The sequence below is a fragment of the Rutilus rutilus genome (genome assembly GCF_951802725.1).
Source record: "Rutilus rutilus genome assembly, chromosome: 16".
Classification (NCBI taxonomy): domain Eukaryota; kingdom Metazoa; phylum Chordata; class Actinopteri; order Cypriniformes; family Leuciscidae; genus Rutilus; species Rutilus rutilus.
Genome location: NC_140224.1, coordinates 27,589,363 through 27,607,840, shown reverse-complemented (window position 1 = coordinate 27,607,840; position 18,478 = coordinate 27,589,363). Strand labels below are relative to the sequence as shown.

At 38.3% G+C, this 18,478-nt stretch overlaps 2 protein-coding genes across 4 annotated transcripts in view; one reads left to right on the top strand and one right to left on the bottom strand.

Moving 5' to 3' along the window:
* The window catches only part of gpam (glycerol-3-phosphate acyltransferase, mitochondrial), a 33,808-nt gene extending 19,476 nt beyond the window's left edge, over nt 1-14,332 (bottom strand). The window contains exons 1-4 of one of the 3 annotated variants that reach the window (XM_084433558.1): nt 14,194-14,332; nt 3,147-3,278; nt 620-739; nt 463-536 (exon numbers count right to left, since the gene is read on the bottom strand). In XM_084433558.1, the coding sequence (XP_084289684.1) occupies nt 463-536; nt 620-739; nt 3,147-3,245 (293 nt within the window). In that variant the 5' untranslated portion in view covers nt 3,246-3,278; nt 14,194-14,332. Of the gene's footprint in view, nt 1-462; nt 537-619; nt 740-3,146; nt 3,279-6,836; nt 6,920-7,983; nt 8,136-14,193 lie in introns of those variants that run through there. The other 2 variants (XM_084433557.1, XM_084433559.1) reach the window with 2 other exon arrangements.
* Nucleotides 14,333-15,876: 1,544 nt separating this feature from the next.
* tectb (tectorin beta) lies at nt 15,877-18,194 on the top strand. Its single transcript, XM_084435071.1, has 11 exons — nt 15,877-15,917; nt 16,078-16,153; nt 16,282-16,472; nt 16,554-16,705; nt 16,815-16,887; nt 17,091-17,194; nt 17,285-17,368; nt 17,466-17,628; nt 17,710-17,788; nt 17,871-17,903; nt 18,070-18,194. Exons 2-11 carry the CDS (start codon nt 16,087-16,089, stop codon nt 18,132-18,134), a joined length of 1,011 nt encoding a protein of 336 aa, XP_084291197.1. The 5' UTR covers nt 15,877-15,917; nt 16,078-16,086; the 3' UTR covers nt 18,135-18,194.
* Nucleotides 18,195-18,478: the final 284 nt, after the last annotated feature.

Genomic DNA, 18,478 nt, shown 5'->3' with positions numbered 1-18,478 from the left:
ACTGAATAACTTGTATAACTAATTGTAAGCGTTAATCTGTATTTAATTTGTACAATGAAGACTATCCAGAGTTATTTTACATTTGATTACTTTAATTTCTGTAGTATTTCTTTCATGAATATACTATCACCACCTGAAAAACTTAAAAGCTGTGTTTATTTCATATCTCTCTTTATTCTAATGCATTTATTTGTGCTGTTGTTTGAAATGTATTTGTTCTTATCTTACTACTGTCTTTTTACTTGTTATCAATGAAAATACAATTTTGCATTGACGAAAAGTCGTTTTTTGTTTGTATATGCTGTCAATTATAGTTCTTTGAAAGAAAATCGGAACTGGCAAAAATCGGTATCGGCAGGTCACACTTACAAAAAAAAGAAATCGTACATTGGAATCGGAAATTGCACTCATTTCTAGCATTCAGAGCCATCAGGCCTATGGCAAACAGTGGTTGATGTTTACCTTGTGTGCGTTTCATTAATGTAAATCACATTACGGAGCCCTAGAGAAGGAATGCTGGGATTGAACAGCCTCTCCTGCAACACATAAATGTAGTAAGTCAACATGCAGAACATAAATGTGCATTCGGTCAATATGCCAAAAGCTTTAACAAGCTAACCTGACTCTGGGGTGTGCACGAGTGACAGCATCTTCCAACAAATGGTCTCTTTCTGTTCAGCAGACCCTCCTTCCACGTGGTGGACACAGAATGAAGGAAAGACGGGCTGGAGCTTCTGTCCTACATGAGAAACACAGTGTTAATGGTACATAAGATCAGTGGTACAACTAGAAGTTATTCTTAGTAAATGGTAATGCTTTACAATACGGTTTCATGCATTAGGTGCATTAGCATTATGGACTAACAAGGAAAAATCTATTCTGTTCAGTATCGCGATATTTTGTGCACGCAATTATATCGATACAGTGGCGCAAAGTATTGCAATATTTAATTATAAAATTATCTGTTTTACTTTCTGGTTTTCTCGGAGTTTACTCTGATCATTTACATTTGCGTATTACATCCACAAAGTGGCGCTTGTTGCGGTGCTTTGTTGTCGTAAGTAGGGATGGGCATAATTAATCGACGATCGATAATTGATCGTTAAGAATTTCGTCGATCACGTTTATTTGTTATCGATTAATCTAATGCAGGTTGCGTTGCGTAGAGTGTGAGTCTTGAAGCAATGGAATTAATTTTAGCGCGGAGGTACCTGTGCATCCCGGCAACGTCAGTCCCCTCAGAGCGGGTGTTTTCGGCGGCTGGACTGGCTGTCACCAGGTTGCGGTCGCGTCTGAACCCAGATCATGTCAACATGCTTATCTTTCTCAACAGAAGACTGGTGCAGAAGTTCTATGGGAACTTCATGCGTTTTCTCAGATCAGATAGCTATCTGATTTATCAAAACGATTCCATTTACACCTGGTCACATAAATGTGTTTTTGCAAAACGGATATAAATCCGATCTTGAATTCCCGCGCTATGCATATTTAAATTGTTGCACGTCACGGAAAGCAACTGATATGAGATGCATTTTATTGATCATCAGCTAAAATGTCTAAATCAAAGACCGCAACAAGATATTGCGGCAACAGCCCTGGTAAGATCTTGTGTTGATGAATGACTTTCACTTTGATTTGCGATAGTTTGCACGTTGGCTTGATGAATAGATGCTCATCTGTGGTGATGCGTGTTGAAGTAGCGTCGTCATATCTGGCTATAACATGACATATAGCCTATAACACGCTCTCACACGTTTATTTCTTAGCATTTTTGGGATAACGTTAAGTCAAATTTACATATGTGGTTTCAACAACCAGATGCATTTACTCTTGTCCAGTTTCGTCTGGAATGCGTCTCAGCTCTCCTCCTGAAGTGGTTTGAGCGATCGGATTTAAATCCGTCTCGAATGCGTTTCGGAGGGCATTTACACCTGGTCTTTTCACGATCGGATAGCTATCCGATCACAGAAAACGGATGAAGTGGCCATATCTTCAAGTCTACCGAACGTCCAGTTTCACTGCCACAAGTTGATCTTGTAATAAAGATCTCATCGAGGACAAACAAACTGTATTTTTGTATTTTCATTGCATTTTTAATTTATAAAAAGTTAAAGAAATAATGAATTTCAATATAAAAATATTAATGATTAATCGATAGTCGATCGTTAATTCTCCCGACGATCGACTAAGAAAATTTAATCGAATGCCCATCCCTAGTCGTAAGTCAACATTCAAATGAAAATGGCTTCACCATCACAACCGGTTGCACACAACGCTCCGTCTTCTTTCAAATCAAAATTGTGGGTTAATTTTGGTTTTCATCAAGAAGCAAACAGTATATTCCCAAATGAATTTTGGTTGATGACCTTGCAGCCAACTGGACTGGACTATTATCCTCAATATGATTGAAGCTCTGAGTTGCTCTTATTTATGATTATTCTCAGGTGTCTGTTACTCTATTATGTCTGCTTTATGTTACTCTATTGTATTTAAATAATTTTAAGTTATGTGCTGGGAGCTCACCATTCATGCGAGAAGTCTCCTATTCAGAGAATAATTACGTCCTGGCCTGTAATAAGGTCTGTCCTGGATGTTCAAGGACAACGTTTTTGCACTTCAGTTAATGTGTAGAAGATAATGTTCACAGAATTAAATGTGACATTTGAAGTGAGTTGAGCAGCCTTATTTTCCATAATGCCTTTGAATAATATGCCATGGGGGACATGAATCGCAATATATGGCAGAATCGAGTCGCAATACTATTGAATCGTGGCCCAAATATCGCAATACTATCGAATCGTCACATTTTTGCCAATTCCCACCCCTACTAACAAGGATTATTTTACAGCATTTATTCTCTCGATAACAGATTAACGTTAATTTATAAATATACATTTGTTCATTGTTGATTCATGTTAGTTCATAATACATTACCTAATGCTAATTTATACAACATAAAACCATTTATTCATAAAAGCAGATATCAACATAAAGCTAGATTAATAAACGCTGCAAGAATATATACATTTATACATCTATATTTCCTCCCACCTTTTTCTATTTGGATTTCGCAACCCTTAAACTTTTGAATGGAAACACGGCTAGTAATTCTTGCCATAGTATGCGCTAGTTTTCTCCATGCTCACCTGGTCCTCACAGGGATGCTTCAGACAGCCACTTCCTGCGTCGGGATTATTGGCCAGTAGAATGTTATCTGGACCCCCCAGAACCATGCGGACATCCATCCCGTCTCTTCAAGCCAAACATCAACAACAAAACTGTAGGAGGGAAAGAAAAACAGAGAATGAGAGGCAGTCCATTGCCGCCCTCTGTGCTGTAGGTCAAAGCACAGATGAGCTCTGATTACAGCTTTTCACAATAGATTCCTGCAGCCGGCAAAATATTCCACAGAAAGACAGAATGCGAGACCATTGTGCCATCTATTCTGCACGGAACCTCCAGCTCAGCTGCAGTTGAATAACAGGAATGTCGAATGATCCTTTCCACCCAATCACAGCGAACAAATAAGGCTCACCAAACCTGCTGAGGTGGTTTCAGGTGAGCTGATCATTTTGACAAAGATTTGAGGAAGAACGGCAAGACAAGCAAAGTTTGATTGCTGACAAATTCATCATGGCTCAGCCTTCATGCTTCACCGCCCAGGGGTAAAGAAAACCGACAGTGTTGACAACAGCTCAAAGCACATGAGACACCTCAGCTGAAATAACCTCATGGTTGCCAAACAGAGAGCACACGTGCGATGAGGACACAGCCACTCTTATTACCTCTGCATCTCTATCATAACGTCCTGGGTGACCCGCTGCTATATACATCTGTTCTTATCGGTTGATTTGTTAACCAGTGGATAAGAGAGTCCACTTTCCAGTGTCATGTTAAAGGGCTACGGCCTGTGGAAAAACAGGTAATAAAAAATTGGGCTGTTGAAGCATACAATATAGCAGCTGTCCAGGTCAGAGGTAAACTGGAACGGTGCTTATTTATGGAAGACGAGCCGTGGAAAAAAGCTTGTGCCAACTTACGGGTGCAGAATGTACCCTTTAAAAAAACCACATGAGATATCTGCACATGTTCAGTGCATCAACTCCTAACAAATGGACTAAAAACTATTTGAACCTCTCATATGGTAATCTTTGTAATCAACATTTGGTTCTGGGCATGTGGAGGAAGTGCATCAATCGTCAAAAAATGGCATGATCTTCAAAGGTGCTGAGTTTCACTTCCTCCACACAGTTTACAGTTGTCTCTATTATTATGGGTTCTTCTTATTTCCCCAGTGACTGCACTTCTTCAAAAACACCCCATCAGCAGCTCACAAGGGCATTACAGAAGCCACAGCGGGACCGTTTAGTCCATTGGTCGAAAACACAGAGGCGCTGGCATGTTTTTCTTGATTCTCGTGTGCGTCATGCGTAAAGAATGGGATTAAGGATTTGTTTTGATTATTGTTGTAATGCAATGGGTCAAAAAATAGCAATGGCTACAATAGCAATGCTATGCATGCTCATTATGAATATATGCAGATCTCAATTGATTAAATTGAAATACAAAATTTTCACATTTCATTACAAGTCATAAAACTTGCAGTTGCAATGCATTGGTGTTACACGTGTTTGCCATATGGTTTCTAGATGTTTTTAGCTGCATGTTTGCTTGGCCCAAATCAAAAGAGCCCATCCCAATAGCAAAAATTCTGACAGATATCAGTATGTCAATTATTTTAATGTTATAGCTGATAATTGATAAATGGTTAATATTAAATTAAAAATAAAACACTAAAAATTAATCAATTGTTTTAAGTGAAACAAGGGAATTTAGGCATCACAACATTGTAATGTACTAAATGAACAATTGACTTTCATTTTCAGATTTGCTAAAGATAACGTTTAACGGCTTTAGTAAGTGACAATTAGAATGACGGCAAAGTAATCTGAATGTAAAAATGGTGCAAATTTACATGCCATGCATGCACAATTAAATATCCAATATAAACTGTTACCAATAAACTTAATATCAATCAATAACCAATATGAAATGTATATATTGTGCATCTCATCTCATAACTGTCCCTTAAAGATATCCCCCTCTAAAACATGTGAATGAACCACAAAATTGGTTACGAACTGCTTGAAAACTAAGTAAGTGTTAAAAAGGCAAATCATAGTATACATTAATCACATTTGCCCAGTTCTTCACTGACTGTAATGTAATTAAAATCACTCAATCACATGCTCTCATTAGGGTAGAAGTGGGTCATCAGATGAGTGGGTCTTTGAATGAATGACTGGAGCAAACCAAGCTGGCAAGAGGAAAGGGGGGAAAGATGGGATAATCTCTCTTCCACAATGAATAACAACCCCAAGCAAGACGCAGAGCACATGCTGAACGGGCCTGGGGAGAAGAGAAAGAGAGAGAGAAAGAGAGAGAGAGAGAGAGAGAGAGAGAGAGAGAGAGAGAGAGAGAGAGAGAGAGAGAGATGCACAGCAAGCCACACCGCAGCTGCTAAACGAGAGTTCATTGAACCCTGGAAGCCCTGCCTGCATCGTCTGAAGTGAACCACACACCAATAGGCGACCAGAACACTAATGAGAAAGGAGAAAAGAAGACAGCGTTTTTTCTGAGAGAGTCTGGCAAGATGTCAAAGCTTGCAGAAAGGAGACCTGTTCAGAGACACAAAGTGAAAAATAGCCCTCGATTGGCAGCGAAACTTTAAAAAGTTGCTGAATGGGTCCTGTCTGGAAAAATCCTGTATGATCTACTAAATTTTTAAAGCAGTCCTTACTGGCTTCACAACATCTAAGGTCATCTACTATGTGACAAATTTGAGCAATGCAGCTTGTTTTCCATATGGATTAGAGCATTTTCTTGTACAGTTTGGTGATGGAGTAAAAAATGGGCACCTAACTGTCAACAAACACACACTCTCCATGTCAGTGGTGCTGCCACTAGCTTTCAAACGTAATTGAATCTAATGAGTAAATCCACCAGCAATGCGGGCCAGTGGGTTAATCTGTCTCGCAATCTGTTCGTCTGAACAAGGCAATGATGATCAAACATTGCATTGAAATCATTTGAATCATAACAACATACTCCGTGAAAACCTATATAATTCAGAAGATTACCAAGTATTATAAATTTAATAACAAGCAGGAAGGATCAGCTATTACAGAAAAATACCTTCCATTGTTCCGTCAAGTCAACAGAGAGAAGTCTGGTGTTTTTACCAGAGGGTTATGACTTTTAAACAGTCATGACTGATTTAACATTATGAGGTAATTAAAAAAAATTAAACATTTGCATGGATTGTTCACAATAAGACCCATATCATGCATTTATAAAACAAATGGGTGAATTTATTTCATGCCGACTTAAAGTTAAATAAAATAATATTTCAATTTAAAGGATTAGTTCACTTAAAAATTCTAATTCTGTCATCATTTACTCACCCACAAGTTGTTTCAAACCTGTATGAATTTCTTTCTTCTGCTGAACACAAAAGCAGATATTTTGAAGAATGTCAGTAACTAGACAGTCGATGTATCCCATTGACTTCCATAGTAGCAAAAACATACTATGGAAGTCAATGGGGTCCATCAACTGTCTGGTTGAGTAAATGATGACGGAATTTTCGTTTTGAAGTGAACTATTCCTTTAAGGAAGGAAATTATCTCCAATAGTTTAACCCTCAAGTCAAAACAATGAAATAAAATCAAAATAAATAAAATATAACATCATATTTAAAAATAGGCTAAGCTTCATAATAATACAACTTAAATAAATGTAATTTATTTAAATGAGTAAACAATAACCGTACTTACATAATATGGCACTAAAATGTCATTTAGCTTTTTTTAGTTATAGGTGTCCTGAATCCTTTCATGAGAGGGAAGTATACAGCACATTTCAAATGAATGCTCCATGGAGGAGATAAACTGTATTTATAGTCTTGTACTCATAAAAAAGTAATCAATTAAAAGACTGGGAAGACCAAATGTCAATATAACGGTCCAGTGTCAATATGCAAGACCTTGGAGTCTGGTGACATTAGACTAGAGGGACAATGTCATGATGTTGTGACATCTGACAGATAAGTTTAATAAACTATTAGCAATCTAAATTGTGATTTTGACCTGACCCACTAACTACAAATCTTTTTGATCAGGTTTCATTAGTCTAAGCACTTTAATTTAAGCTTTGTTACCATTTTGATTTTATTTATTTTTTAATAAAATTTTCAGTTGTATGCATTTTATCGACATTAAACACATAATTTTAAACATAAAATGTCACGATTCAAAATAAACAAATAAAACAGCTCAATATAATATTTAGTTTGACCTCCTGGGGTTGACCATTAACAGCTTCTGAAGGTTAAGCGCCTTTCGATGATCATGTTTAAAAAATAATTAATTTGTAAGAGTTTCAGGGCCTGTTTTAAACCCTATTCGCACCTTTAAAAGGAATGCGCGCGCCTCCGATCCTGCGGCCAAGACTCGCGCCACTGTAGCTGCATGCTAGCCTGACCATCTTTGACTGAGTCTTTGTCAACTCAACCACATTGAGCTCGAGCAAATTGCCAACAATAATCTGATCGCTTGAGCGCATGCTGCACCGTCAGGGCGTTTCGTCCTGAAAGCAGTGCACTCTGCATATCCAACCACTGCATCGGTTAACAGTGTGCTTTAATTAAAGCAGTTGTTGGGGCTTTTTATGTGAAATGTATTTAAGATACACAATGCTTTCTGTTACGTATGCGATCAACACCAAATCATCATATTTTCATCTGGATTTAAAGTTATGTGGTTTTGCCGGTGTTCGCTGCATCGGTTTACTCAGTGAGCAACCCCTTTCCCTAATGCTAGCTTGCTAACGTTAACGTTACCCCTGCGCCCACCCTCATTCATTGAGCATTAAACTGAGCGAAATCCAAAGACAAAGCGTGGGATGTAAAGAGGAAAGTTTTACCTCAAGAATATGCCTTTGATGCGCCATCACTGTTGAAATTGCCCTCTTTAGCGTACCGTGAACCTGCTGTCGTCCTTGAAACTGCCCACTACCAACCGGCAGGCAGCACTACACTGAGATCATGACAGCTGAGTTTATTCCGCCTGCTCTACACTGTCATGGCAGTGGTGTAATTATTCATAGAGCCGCTAAGGGTCGCAGTTAGATAGAATGTTTGAAAAGTTAAAGGGATACTCCACTTTAAAATGAAAATTCTGTCATCATATACTCACCCTCATGTTGTTTCAAACCTGTATGAATTTCTATCTTCTGCTGAACAGAAAGGAAGATATTTAGAAGAATATCAGTAACCAGACCGTTTCTGGTCTCATTGACTTCCATAGTAGGAAAAAAATATACTATGGAAGTCAATGAGACCAGAAACTGTCTGGTTACTGATATTCTTCTAAATATCTTCCTTTCTGTTCAGCAGAAGAAAGAAATTCATAACGGATTGAAACAACATGAGGGTGAGTATATGATGACAGAATTTTCATTTTAAAGTGGAGTATCCCTTTAAGACACAGCTAACAAGGTTGTGATACTATTTTTTTTTTAAATCACCATGAAATCAAAATCGATATGGATATGTTTTTATGGAATATTGCGGTGTTTATTATAAATTATTTATCTGTGACTGTGCACATCATTATTTTTTAAAGGGGACCTTGTACATGGTGTTTGAACCACTGATCTATATAATGACTGTTAAATGGCAATTTTTTAATCAGCAGGAAAAATGTCAGACTTTAAACAAATACCCTTTTAAATGCTTAGGATCATGTTTGCGTTGCAAGAATGTACAGGGAGACTTTGGATTTAAAAACGGTGTCTCGTTAGGCAATGTTTTCTCAGTCGAATCATACAATTTCCTATTGATTCAATGGCCCTGTCCCAAATGGTACCCTAAGCACTCGTGGTCTTCCTACGAGTCCGCACTTTCGTGACGTCATGCCGCTTTGACTGTCGGGAAGTAGTCTGCTGCGGGCAGCCATTGTAACGGACACGCGCACGCGGCAGCCATTGTAAGTCCACAAGACCGAAAGTGCATATTATGAAGTGTGCCATTTGGGACAGGGCCAATAGAACGCATGAGCTCACTATGGAATACCAATATGGCGGCTCGTGGCTTCACTGTTTATGATGTCATGAGCTATCCAGTTATTATATAGATCAGTGGTTCCCAATTCCAGTCCTCGTGACCCACTGCTCTGCACATTTTGTAGGTCTCTCTTATCTGACACACTCAGTTCCATAGATATCATATATAAAGGCTAGATGTCTCGTGCGCACTGCTGGCCAATGGAGGTCGACGTCCGCACGTGGCGGCCATCTTGCCACAGTGTACTCGCTCACTACTTCAATGGTGCATGTACTTTTAAATAACCATAACTTGCTCATTTTTCTACCGATTTTCAAACGGTTTGGTTTGTTATAAACGTCAGAGATGTAGTTATGACACTGCATACATACACTGCATACATATGAAAAATTATAACATACATGTTCAAGCATTCGGAATTATAGCCACGTTAATAACGTTTGTAAGAAACCAAACCGTTTGTAAATCCGTCAAGATTTCAGCGAGATAAGAGGATTTGTGTGCGTGCTGATCATTCACCTTAATGCACAGAGCACTGTGACAAGATGGCCGAACGATGATGCCGGAAGTGACTGCGCCATAAGACATCTAGCCTTTATATATGATATCTATGCTCAGTTCAGTTCATGGAGTCTCTCCTAATGAGCTGATGATCTGGTTCAGGTGTGTTAAATAAGGGAGACATACAAAATGTGCAGAGCAGTGGGTCACGAGGACTGGAATTGGGAACCACTGATATAGTTCAGTGTTTTGAACGAATGTGTGTCAGCAGTGTGTGTACACAACCACTCTATAATGGTAAAAATCCACCCACACCTCTTTTTTAATCCCCATAAATCATAAGCAAGCAGTGTCTCAGAACAAGCCATTTGCCTTGATTTTACTATATGTGATGTCACAAAATGCTTAGGCCCCGCCCACGACTGTTGACGCCCTATTAGCATAGACCCCGCCCTGAATGAGTTGTACACAGTCCGCTATGTTTATCTCCTCGCCAGAGCATTTAACACCAGCATTCAAGTAAGAAATGTATTCTTATTAAAGCTACAAAAGTTAGGATATTCAATCAAGAGCAGTAAGTGATTTTCTGTTTTTCTTTTGTTGTTTGATTCATATTAACAGCACATATAGCAGTAGGTAATGTATCACACAGAGCTAATACACACATGCGATTTCTTTCCCTACTGTTTACACTCACAGACATAACCAACAAAGTTTATGTGAACTTTGTGTGTTTTTGACATAATCCTGTGTGTGTTTGACAGTTTAAGCGTAATAAGATCATAGTTTAATACTCATGGGATGCGCCGTCTGACATCCAGCTCTCTGTGCGCGTGATTCGGATGTGTGCGCTCAGAAAACCTTCAGAAGTTTAGACTGATATGGCTTTAAAACACATGCAGATAATAAACTTTCATGATGACGAAGAACTGGAAAGTCACATGAGCGTGATCACAATAGAGATGATAGTCAAAACTAAACAGATGTTTTAGTTTTTGGCAGAGTATGGGAGGCACAAGCTGTACAGGCTCCGCCCTCTTCTGGAAAGCGGGGTGGGGAGCAGCAGCTCATTTGCATTTAAAGGTGCTCTAAGCGATTTTGGGTGACTTCACTTCTTGTTGATGTTCGAAGTATTGTCAAACAAAACGGAGGCTAGCTCGACCCTCCCTCCTTTTCATCCCGTCCCCTCCCCTCCCTTCCGTGCTTCTTGAAACAGTCATGAACCATTTAGAAAAAACAAACTGGATTTACCCCCCTGTCCAGCAAAAACAGAGCCACCTGAATGTCGGATTGGAAGCCCTTCTGCGGCGGAGTTCTCGCTACCTTTTGAATGCTTTTCCATTGTAAATTCAGGACTTCGCGTTCCTTCTCCTTTTCCCTATTCTTTGTTATTTGTTCATCGGAACGTCGTCTCTTTGGTCGTGTGTCGGCCATATCAAAATTCTCAAGAATATTCCATTTTAACGTTAGTCGTTGTTAGGACATCTCTCCTCTAACTTCCCTCTTCATGCTTCTCTCTCCTCCACTCCCCTCACACCCCCCTTCATGTGCACGCGCACTAACCCCCACCCCCAAATCATTCTTGTTGGTTATTGGCTGGAACACTGTTTGTTATGTTTCATGGCCAAGGCTGGGCCAGTTTGATTTTCTTGCCATTTGTGGAGCCTGGGCTGTCTACAGAGACCGTGTTTTTTTATAGTGTGTTCAGGGGACAGGCAGCTAGCAGATAGTGAGGAGATGTTTGCTGGTTGTGCCAAAAACATTTTTGGCCTAAAAAACGTGTGACATCGCTTAGAGCACATTTAAAGATACATGCACGAAAACGGCAAGTTTTTCCTTCCACTCAAAATGGGCATTTACAACATGGTATAATAAATGATCTGTTGAGCTGAAACTTCAAAGACACATTTTTTGGATGCCTGAGACTTATATTACATCTTGTAAAAAGGGGCATAATAGGTCCCCTTTAAAAAATGTTTGCTGCACATTAAATTAAACCTTGTATAGCCTACACTTGATCTTTAGATAACGATTAAGCTCCATGGTAGAACTTCTAAAGAAAACTATTTGCATGAAATTCACCTTACTAATCTGAATTCAGTGTTGATGTCTCGCAGTCTTTTTAAGTCTTGTCCAGACATCCTGCTGGGTCTTAATTGTGTATTCACAAAGGAACAAGAACATTTGGATATATATTCTGGACACGTTCCTCTTTAATTATGCTAGTGTGTATACCAACACTTATTCTTTGGAAAAGAGTTTGGGTTTCAAGGACATAAACTTCTTGTCACTGGACAATAAATATCCCATGTGGAAGTCTCTCTTACAAATACCAAGGACTTTTATCAAATTAAAATCCCATAGACTTAAAGAGGTCCAAGTCATATCTAGCAACCAGAATATAGATATTTATCTAGCCTCTTTTGACTTGTAACTGTGAAGAATCCTAGGACAGGAGTTTTGCACTGTCAAGCACTTCTTTTTAAGTGTTAAATACTTTAAATATTTTTTACTCACAATTCCTACCCAATAAAATATTTGTATTATATAAATGCCCATGCATGGAGTTATAATTATTTATACGTGACTTTTCCAGGTCTAGAAATCACACTTTAAAAATTAGGCTTCCTTACAGTTTTTTTTTTAATGCTTGTTTCATTTTAAAGGGATAGTTTACCCAAAAATAAACATTCTGTCATAATTTACTCACCCTCAAGTATGAGTTTTTTGTTCTGTTGAACACAAAGAATATTTTGAAGAATGTTGGTAACCGTTTCCAGTCTCCACTAACTTCCATAGAATTTATTTTAATGAAAGTCAATGGGGACCAGAAACTGTTTGGTTACCCACACTCTTCAAAATATTTTATTTTGTGTTCAACAGAACAAAGGACTCATACAGGTTTAGAACAATTTGAAGGTGAGCAAATTATGAAAGAATTTTCATTTTTGGGTGTACTGTCTGTTTAAAGTCATCTTAAAAGCCTTCGTGGTAGTTTACTGATGCCACCTGGTGGGCTTCCTGGTTAAGAACCTTATCAAGGTGGTTACCTATTTGCTCAAATTTAGAGCCCACCCCTATATATTTTGATCTCTATGATTTGGGTAACTCATTCAATGTAAATAATTAAGCACCAAAGTTTAATAGTTTATTCAAATCCCTAACCCTATGACCAATAGCAAACACTACTTTTGTTTCTGGGTACATTTTTTGTGGTATTTTTAGGTGAAGTAGCTCTTGGGACAGCGAGTAGATGAAAGTGCCTCTGCAAATGGGGCTACAGCAATTTGCATTGCTCTAAAGGCCATGATGAAAGGCCATCAAGAATGAGTGCCTTGCAGGTGATCGTCTTTTGAAGCCTCACAATGAATGAAAGATAGCACAAATATTTAACATTGCTTCTCCCGATATTACGTAATACAATGAAGTCTCGGGACACCTGAACAGCTTGAACACCTGGAAGGCTCTTCATAGTCAGCTGTAACGCTAGCTGTCCCATGGGCTCTGGGCCTCAGAGTTGATTTGCATCTGCCATAGTTTCCTCTCAGGCATTGCACTCTAATGTATCCCAATGGTCGCTTTCATTCTCATGGTAATGACCACAAGAGAAAGTAGCCTGTTCTATAATTTTATCACGTGGGATATCTGTTCCTTTGCTATCTGCACCTGATCGTTTTACATTAGCAGTTGTAATTTGCTAATTTTGTCTCTGTGTATGTTTTGATCTTGATCTGGATTTTTTTTCTAAAATAAAAAATAGTTGGTTATGATCAAGGCCTAATATGCTCTTTTTCAGTAAAAAAAAACAAGATAAATGAAATTAATAACCTTAATAACCATAACTATGTAAGATAATTAGTGAAAAGTAAAAATAAATAAATAAGTTGGCAAGAAAAAGTAAAAGATATATTCACTATAGTATTCCATATTCTTATTATTTTACATAGTGCTTTTATAAGAATGTTTACATTTTTCTAAACATCCTTAAATCAAATATTCTACATATATTCTCTCAGAGCAATTCATAATATTTTTTACAACTTTGCTTAACAGATACATATAAATTGTTGTTTGAATTATATTTTTAGTTCACAACAAGTCAGAGATTTGATTATGACTCATTATGTTGATTTGTTTTGTGTGTGTTTTTTTTATTGTTTTGGTCATTGTATAAAATAATACAAGTATTATTAATATTAAAATACTACTGAGAGCAGAGCACAATGAGCCATCATTTTGTTCTTTATAATTAAACACTGTGCCTCATGGGGTTTGAAACACATCTGTCAGCCACACAGAGATTAAGTTTTAATTGTGTTAAACCTTTTGACATCACTGCGACCAAACTAAACTGGCTGACCCTGTATCCGTGAGAATCGTGATTCATACACACGAAGAAAGGCTAAACGGGGATACTCTCCTGTCCTAAAATTGAAGGAGACACACTGTCTGTGGATAAATGCTGCTTCTCTAAGTGCCCTGCTTTCCTTAGAGGCTGAAACACAATCTCTGTGAATGGCACATCCTTTGACTATCAGATTTTGTGTGCTTGTCTTCAGGCTTCTTACCTTATCCAGAGGCCATCTCGATCCATATGGGCCCCATCCATACATTCTTTCTCGTATGTTTGATCACGGAAATCTTAAAGGCCCTTTGTGTGCTTGTTCCCCAGTGTGATGTTTTCGTGGAGTGTGACAGTACCAGTTCATATAGGTGACAACTTGGGTGGTATATCGTGAATCTAAGTGCTCTTGCCACCATCTGACTCATGTGGTTCCGGAAAAAGCTTATTTCCTGACCTAGACTGCATTGTAACTTCCTGAAAAGGGTTGGGGGCTGTCTATACTACAAAGTTTCGTTGTTGTTATGACATTTTGCTTCTATTTTGCACTCTACAAAATGAAAATGTTCCGTTCTAGACATTTGGAACTTTCTTGGAATCTTAACCCTAAAATGCATACCTCAGGTCTTTAGTGACCCAGGACGTCATTCACTACCCCTCCTCGTTCATTTTTTTAAAGTTAGACATCAACCTTCTTAGTATTCCTCAATCAATTCATTAAATATAACAAGAAAAATAAATAAATAAATAAATAAATAAATAATTCCTGTTTTCCCATTCATTTTTTTGTAAAAATTGTATAGGGTCGCCAAGTTAACGACCCAAGGTGTGTAACAGTGTAAGTATATTTTTTCTGCACAACAATAATTTAATCTTTGATGACTGAATAAGTGCAATTCACCTTTATTCCACAAGATGACAATGTCTGATACACAATGATGAAGTGACATTTCACTCATTGTCACCGCAGGCCAAAAACAAAAGAATAGGAAGTATCATCAGCAAAACGTGAAATGGCTCAGTGATTTACTGCAGACTGAGTACTGAACGCAATCAAATATTAGTGTCACTGTCACATGAGCCAGATGCAGAATGCACTGGGAAATGATCTCTGACGAGAACAGTGATGATGGTATAAAACATCTGCTCAAACTGAACCTATTACTCTAATATCAGGAGAGTTTTATATTATCGCGACAGGTAGAGATCCATCCATGTTAGATATAGATCCGGGTCGCTAAAGACCCGAATATGTAATAATGATTACCAAAACATTCATGCATTTAAGGGTTAATGATTCCTTTAGTGGGTATTTTCCCTCAAGATAAAGAGCATGAAGATTGTGCACAGCTGTATTACTCTTGGATCTGTTTTGGCTTAGCACAATGAGACTGACCTTAATGACACTGTGTTTCATTAAGAGGCGTCTGGCACGACTGGGTGCATTAGATAACTACTAATGGCAATCCACTAAGTATTACATAACCTGGAATGAGTCTAAATTGGAAGCTTTTCAAACACCTTAAAAAGATGCCCATTTCTATTAGATTTTTGAGTAGAACCCAAAAGTTGCAGGTGAGAATGAAACCATGAGACCACCAAGTTTATATCAGAAATGCATGTAAAGGGCTGAAACATTACTGGGAGATGGCTGAGAACATGGTCTTCCCCTTGAGACGTTGATCATTTAAAAGTCAATGTCTGGCCAGGACAGAGAGCTTTTGTGCTTTGCTTCACAATGCTATCACCAAAAGGCCTCACCAGACTGGCTGACCAAAGAAGCAAGGGGGGTTACTGCCTACCTGTGGACCTATAAAGCAGCTTTTGTGCTGTCTTCAATGAACTCTGCTTTTAGGATTTATCATCATTTAACTGCAGAAGAACCACACAGGAACCATGCAAACCTTCTGCTAGAGACCTGAGCCAACACTTCTTCTGGACTCTGCATTGGTATGGTACAAATATTAAGTATAATTCAAATATTATGGTGCCTTTGCCTTGAAAATAATCAGAAAATGATGTATAGATAGACAATTCAGGTCATGAGTGAACTTGTATCATGTCTAAAGATATTTCATGTAAATGTAACAGTGCAATTCTCTTTGTTCAGCGTTAGGAAATGGCAGCTGTTGGTGTTCTCTTGATTCTCCTCCCCATGACATGGGCCTGTGCACCTCAGAAAGCTGGTAAATGAAAAGTAACCATCAAATTTGAAACATTTCCTCTCAGTGTGGATCAAAGGGCCGTTTATTTGTGGTTAGCATGATTTAATCGGCTAGATAAGCCTGACAGACCAATTTGTCATCTGTTTCAGATTACGTGATGGTGTCATGTTTTCCCAATGCCATCATTGCAAATGTGCCAGAATGTCCATATGGATGGGAGATTAGCCAGCTTTCCCTGGGCGGCGTGTGCTACACTGGAATTAACACTCCGGGCTTCTATCGTTTTACCATCCCAGACCTCACTCCTAAGAATCACTCATACTGCGGCACCCTGTCTGAGGTGAGATGTTTGATTGGTTTGATAAATTCGAATTGTTATTTCATTCAAAATAGCGCTAAAATGTATCTACCTTCCTTTTAGTATGTAGGAGGCAAAGACCCACGGTACATATTCTACAACTCAATTGTATCCAACGACTCCTCTCTCACTGTCCGGAACCAGCCTGTCAACTACACGTTCAGTTGCACTTATAAAGCGGCTTATCTGGTCAACAATGCCGTGTTTAGCCAAAGGTAGACCCCGTTACACTGATGTCAAGTCCAGCAGGTGTAGATTTCATGGAGCCTGTGCATTCTGACCCTTGACTTGCAGCGTCTTTACTAAACCCTCTGCTTCTTCCAGAGTGGCAACAGTTTATGTCAACAACGGGAGTTTAGGTTCTTTTAAGTCTCAGTTGTCTATGAACGTCTTCACAGTGAGTACTTCAGCTTTTCTCAAAAGTGTCCAGTGATGAAGAAAGTAGGCTACAAATGGGAAATTTCCTCACCATTTGATGTGACATTTTGTATAAAGGTCAAATTTGTTGGTTTGTTTGTGTAGTGAGCTATATATATATATACTTTTTTTTTTATATATATTAACTGTGATGGGTAACAGGGTGAATTTTGTGGTTTGTAGAACTCGAAGTTCCTCTATGCAAAAGATGCACCGTATGTGATTGACACATCCGAGATTGGATCAGAGGTGTTCATTGGCATTGAAGCAAAAGGACTGAGTAACAGGTGAGTTGCTCAAAAGAAGTCAGTCTACATTTGATCAAATACACAGATTCACGTAGTCAGTTAAAAAGACTCTCTCTTTAATGTTTATAGATTCAAAGTAGTAATAACAAATTGCTGGGCAACACCTACTCCATATTCAACAGACAGGAAAAGGTGGACTTTAATTCAGAACAGGTAAGATTTTATTGTCAATTCAAACTTATTAGGTAGAATGTGTGTCAGTGTGATTCAATACTGCTCACAGGGTAATATATATGCTCCTGGTTAACAGTTGCTCCTTAGACAACACAGTCACCATATTTGAAAATGCCAAAGACAGTCGGTCCATGTTCAAGTTCAATTCGTTCCGCTTCCAGCGGCTAGAGAAAGTGTCCACCGTGTGGCTCCACTGTGAGGTCCAAGTATGTGACGGGGAGAAGCTGTTCTGTCAGCCAGTGAGTATCAGTGTCAATGTAATGCTATTGTAGTTTTAAATAGATTACCAGCTCCACTAAGACTCTTCTTAACTATCCAAGACTCCATGTACATCAAGAAGCACTGAATTTGAACCTGATCCAAATGGAGGGATCCTGACCATGGAGTTTCAAGTCAGAGGTATTTATAATTTTTTTCTTCTGCACGAGTCAAGTTTGATATTAAACATTTGTTTTAAAACCACATAACTCTCTGTATACAGCACAACACTCTTCCAGTTTTGTCCATCTTGCAGGTAAGTCAATCAATGCAGTGCAGACACATGAATGATTTTCATATATGGATATTTTGTTTTAAGGTACACCACAGTTTTACACCTGCATTTAAACTCATTCAAAAATCAGTCACTTTTAACTTTATAACGCTAAAGATCTCCCTTTTCTTACCTTGCTGTTTTACAGGCCCAATTCTGTGTCTGCTGTCCATATTTCTACTGAATGAATTTTTAGGATACTTCAGTTTGTAAAGAGGCCAAATGTGGGTCACTCAAATGCAATGAAACATGCCTTTGCACTTATACAATTACATACAAATACTTAAATATAGACATGCATGCACCCACACACCATACGTGTCTCAGGGAGTGTATCGACACATTCCTTTAAATGTGCACTCGCATCTTTTTCTTTTTTTTACAGTTTTTACTTGTTTTTTTCCCTTACATGAATATTGGTAGAGCAAGAAAACAATATCTGAAGGAGGTACTATCAGTTGGTAATCTTTAGTGTAACAGACGTTGAAACATTCTTGTTTTTATCCTGCATTATATGTGAAAAAATATTTTTAGTAATTAAATTCTTTTAAAAGATG

Coding starts and splice junctions, on each gene's coding strand:
- tectb (XM_084435071.1), top strand. CDS start 16,087: ATGGCAGCTGTTGGTGTTCTCTTGATTCTCCTCCCCATGACATGGGCC. Junction 16,154..16,281: donor CTGTGCACCTCAGAAAGCTG/GTAAATGAAAAG, acceptor CATCTGTTTCAG/ATTACGTGATGGTGTCATGT. Junction 17,195..17,284: donor GCAAAAGGACTGAGTAACAG/GTGAGTTGCTCA, acceptor TAATGTTTATAG/ATTCAAAGTAGTAATAACAA.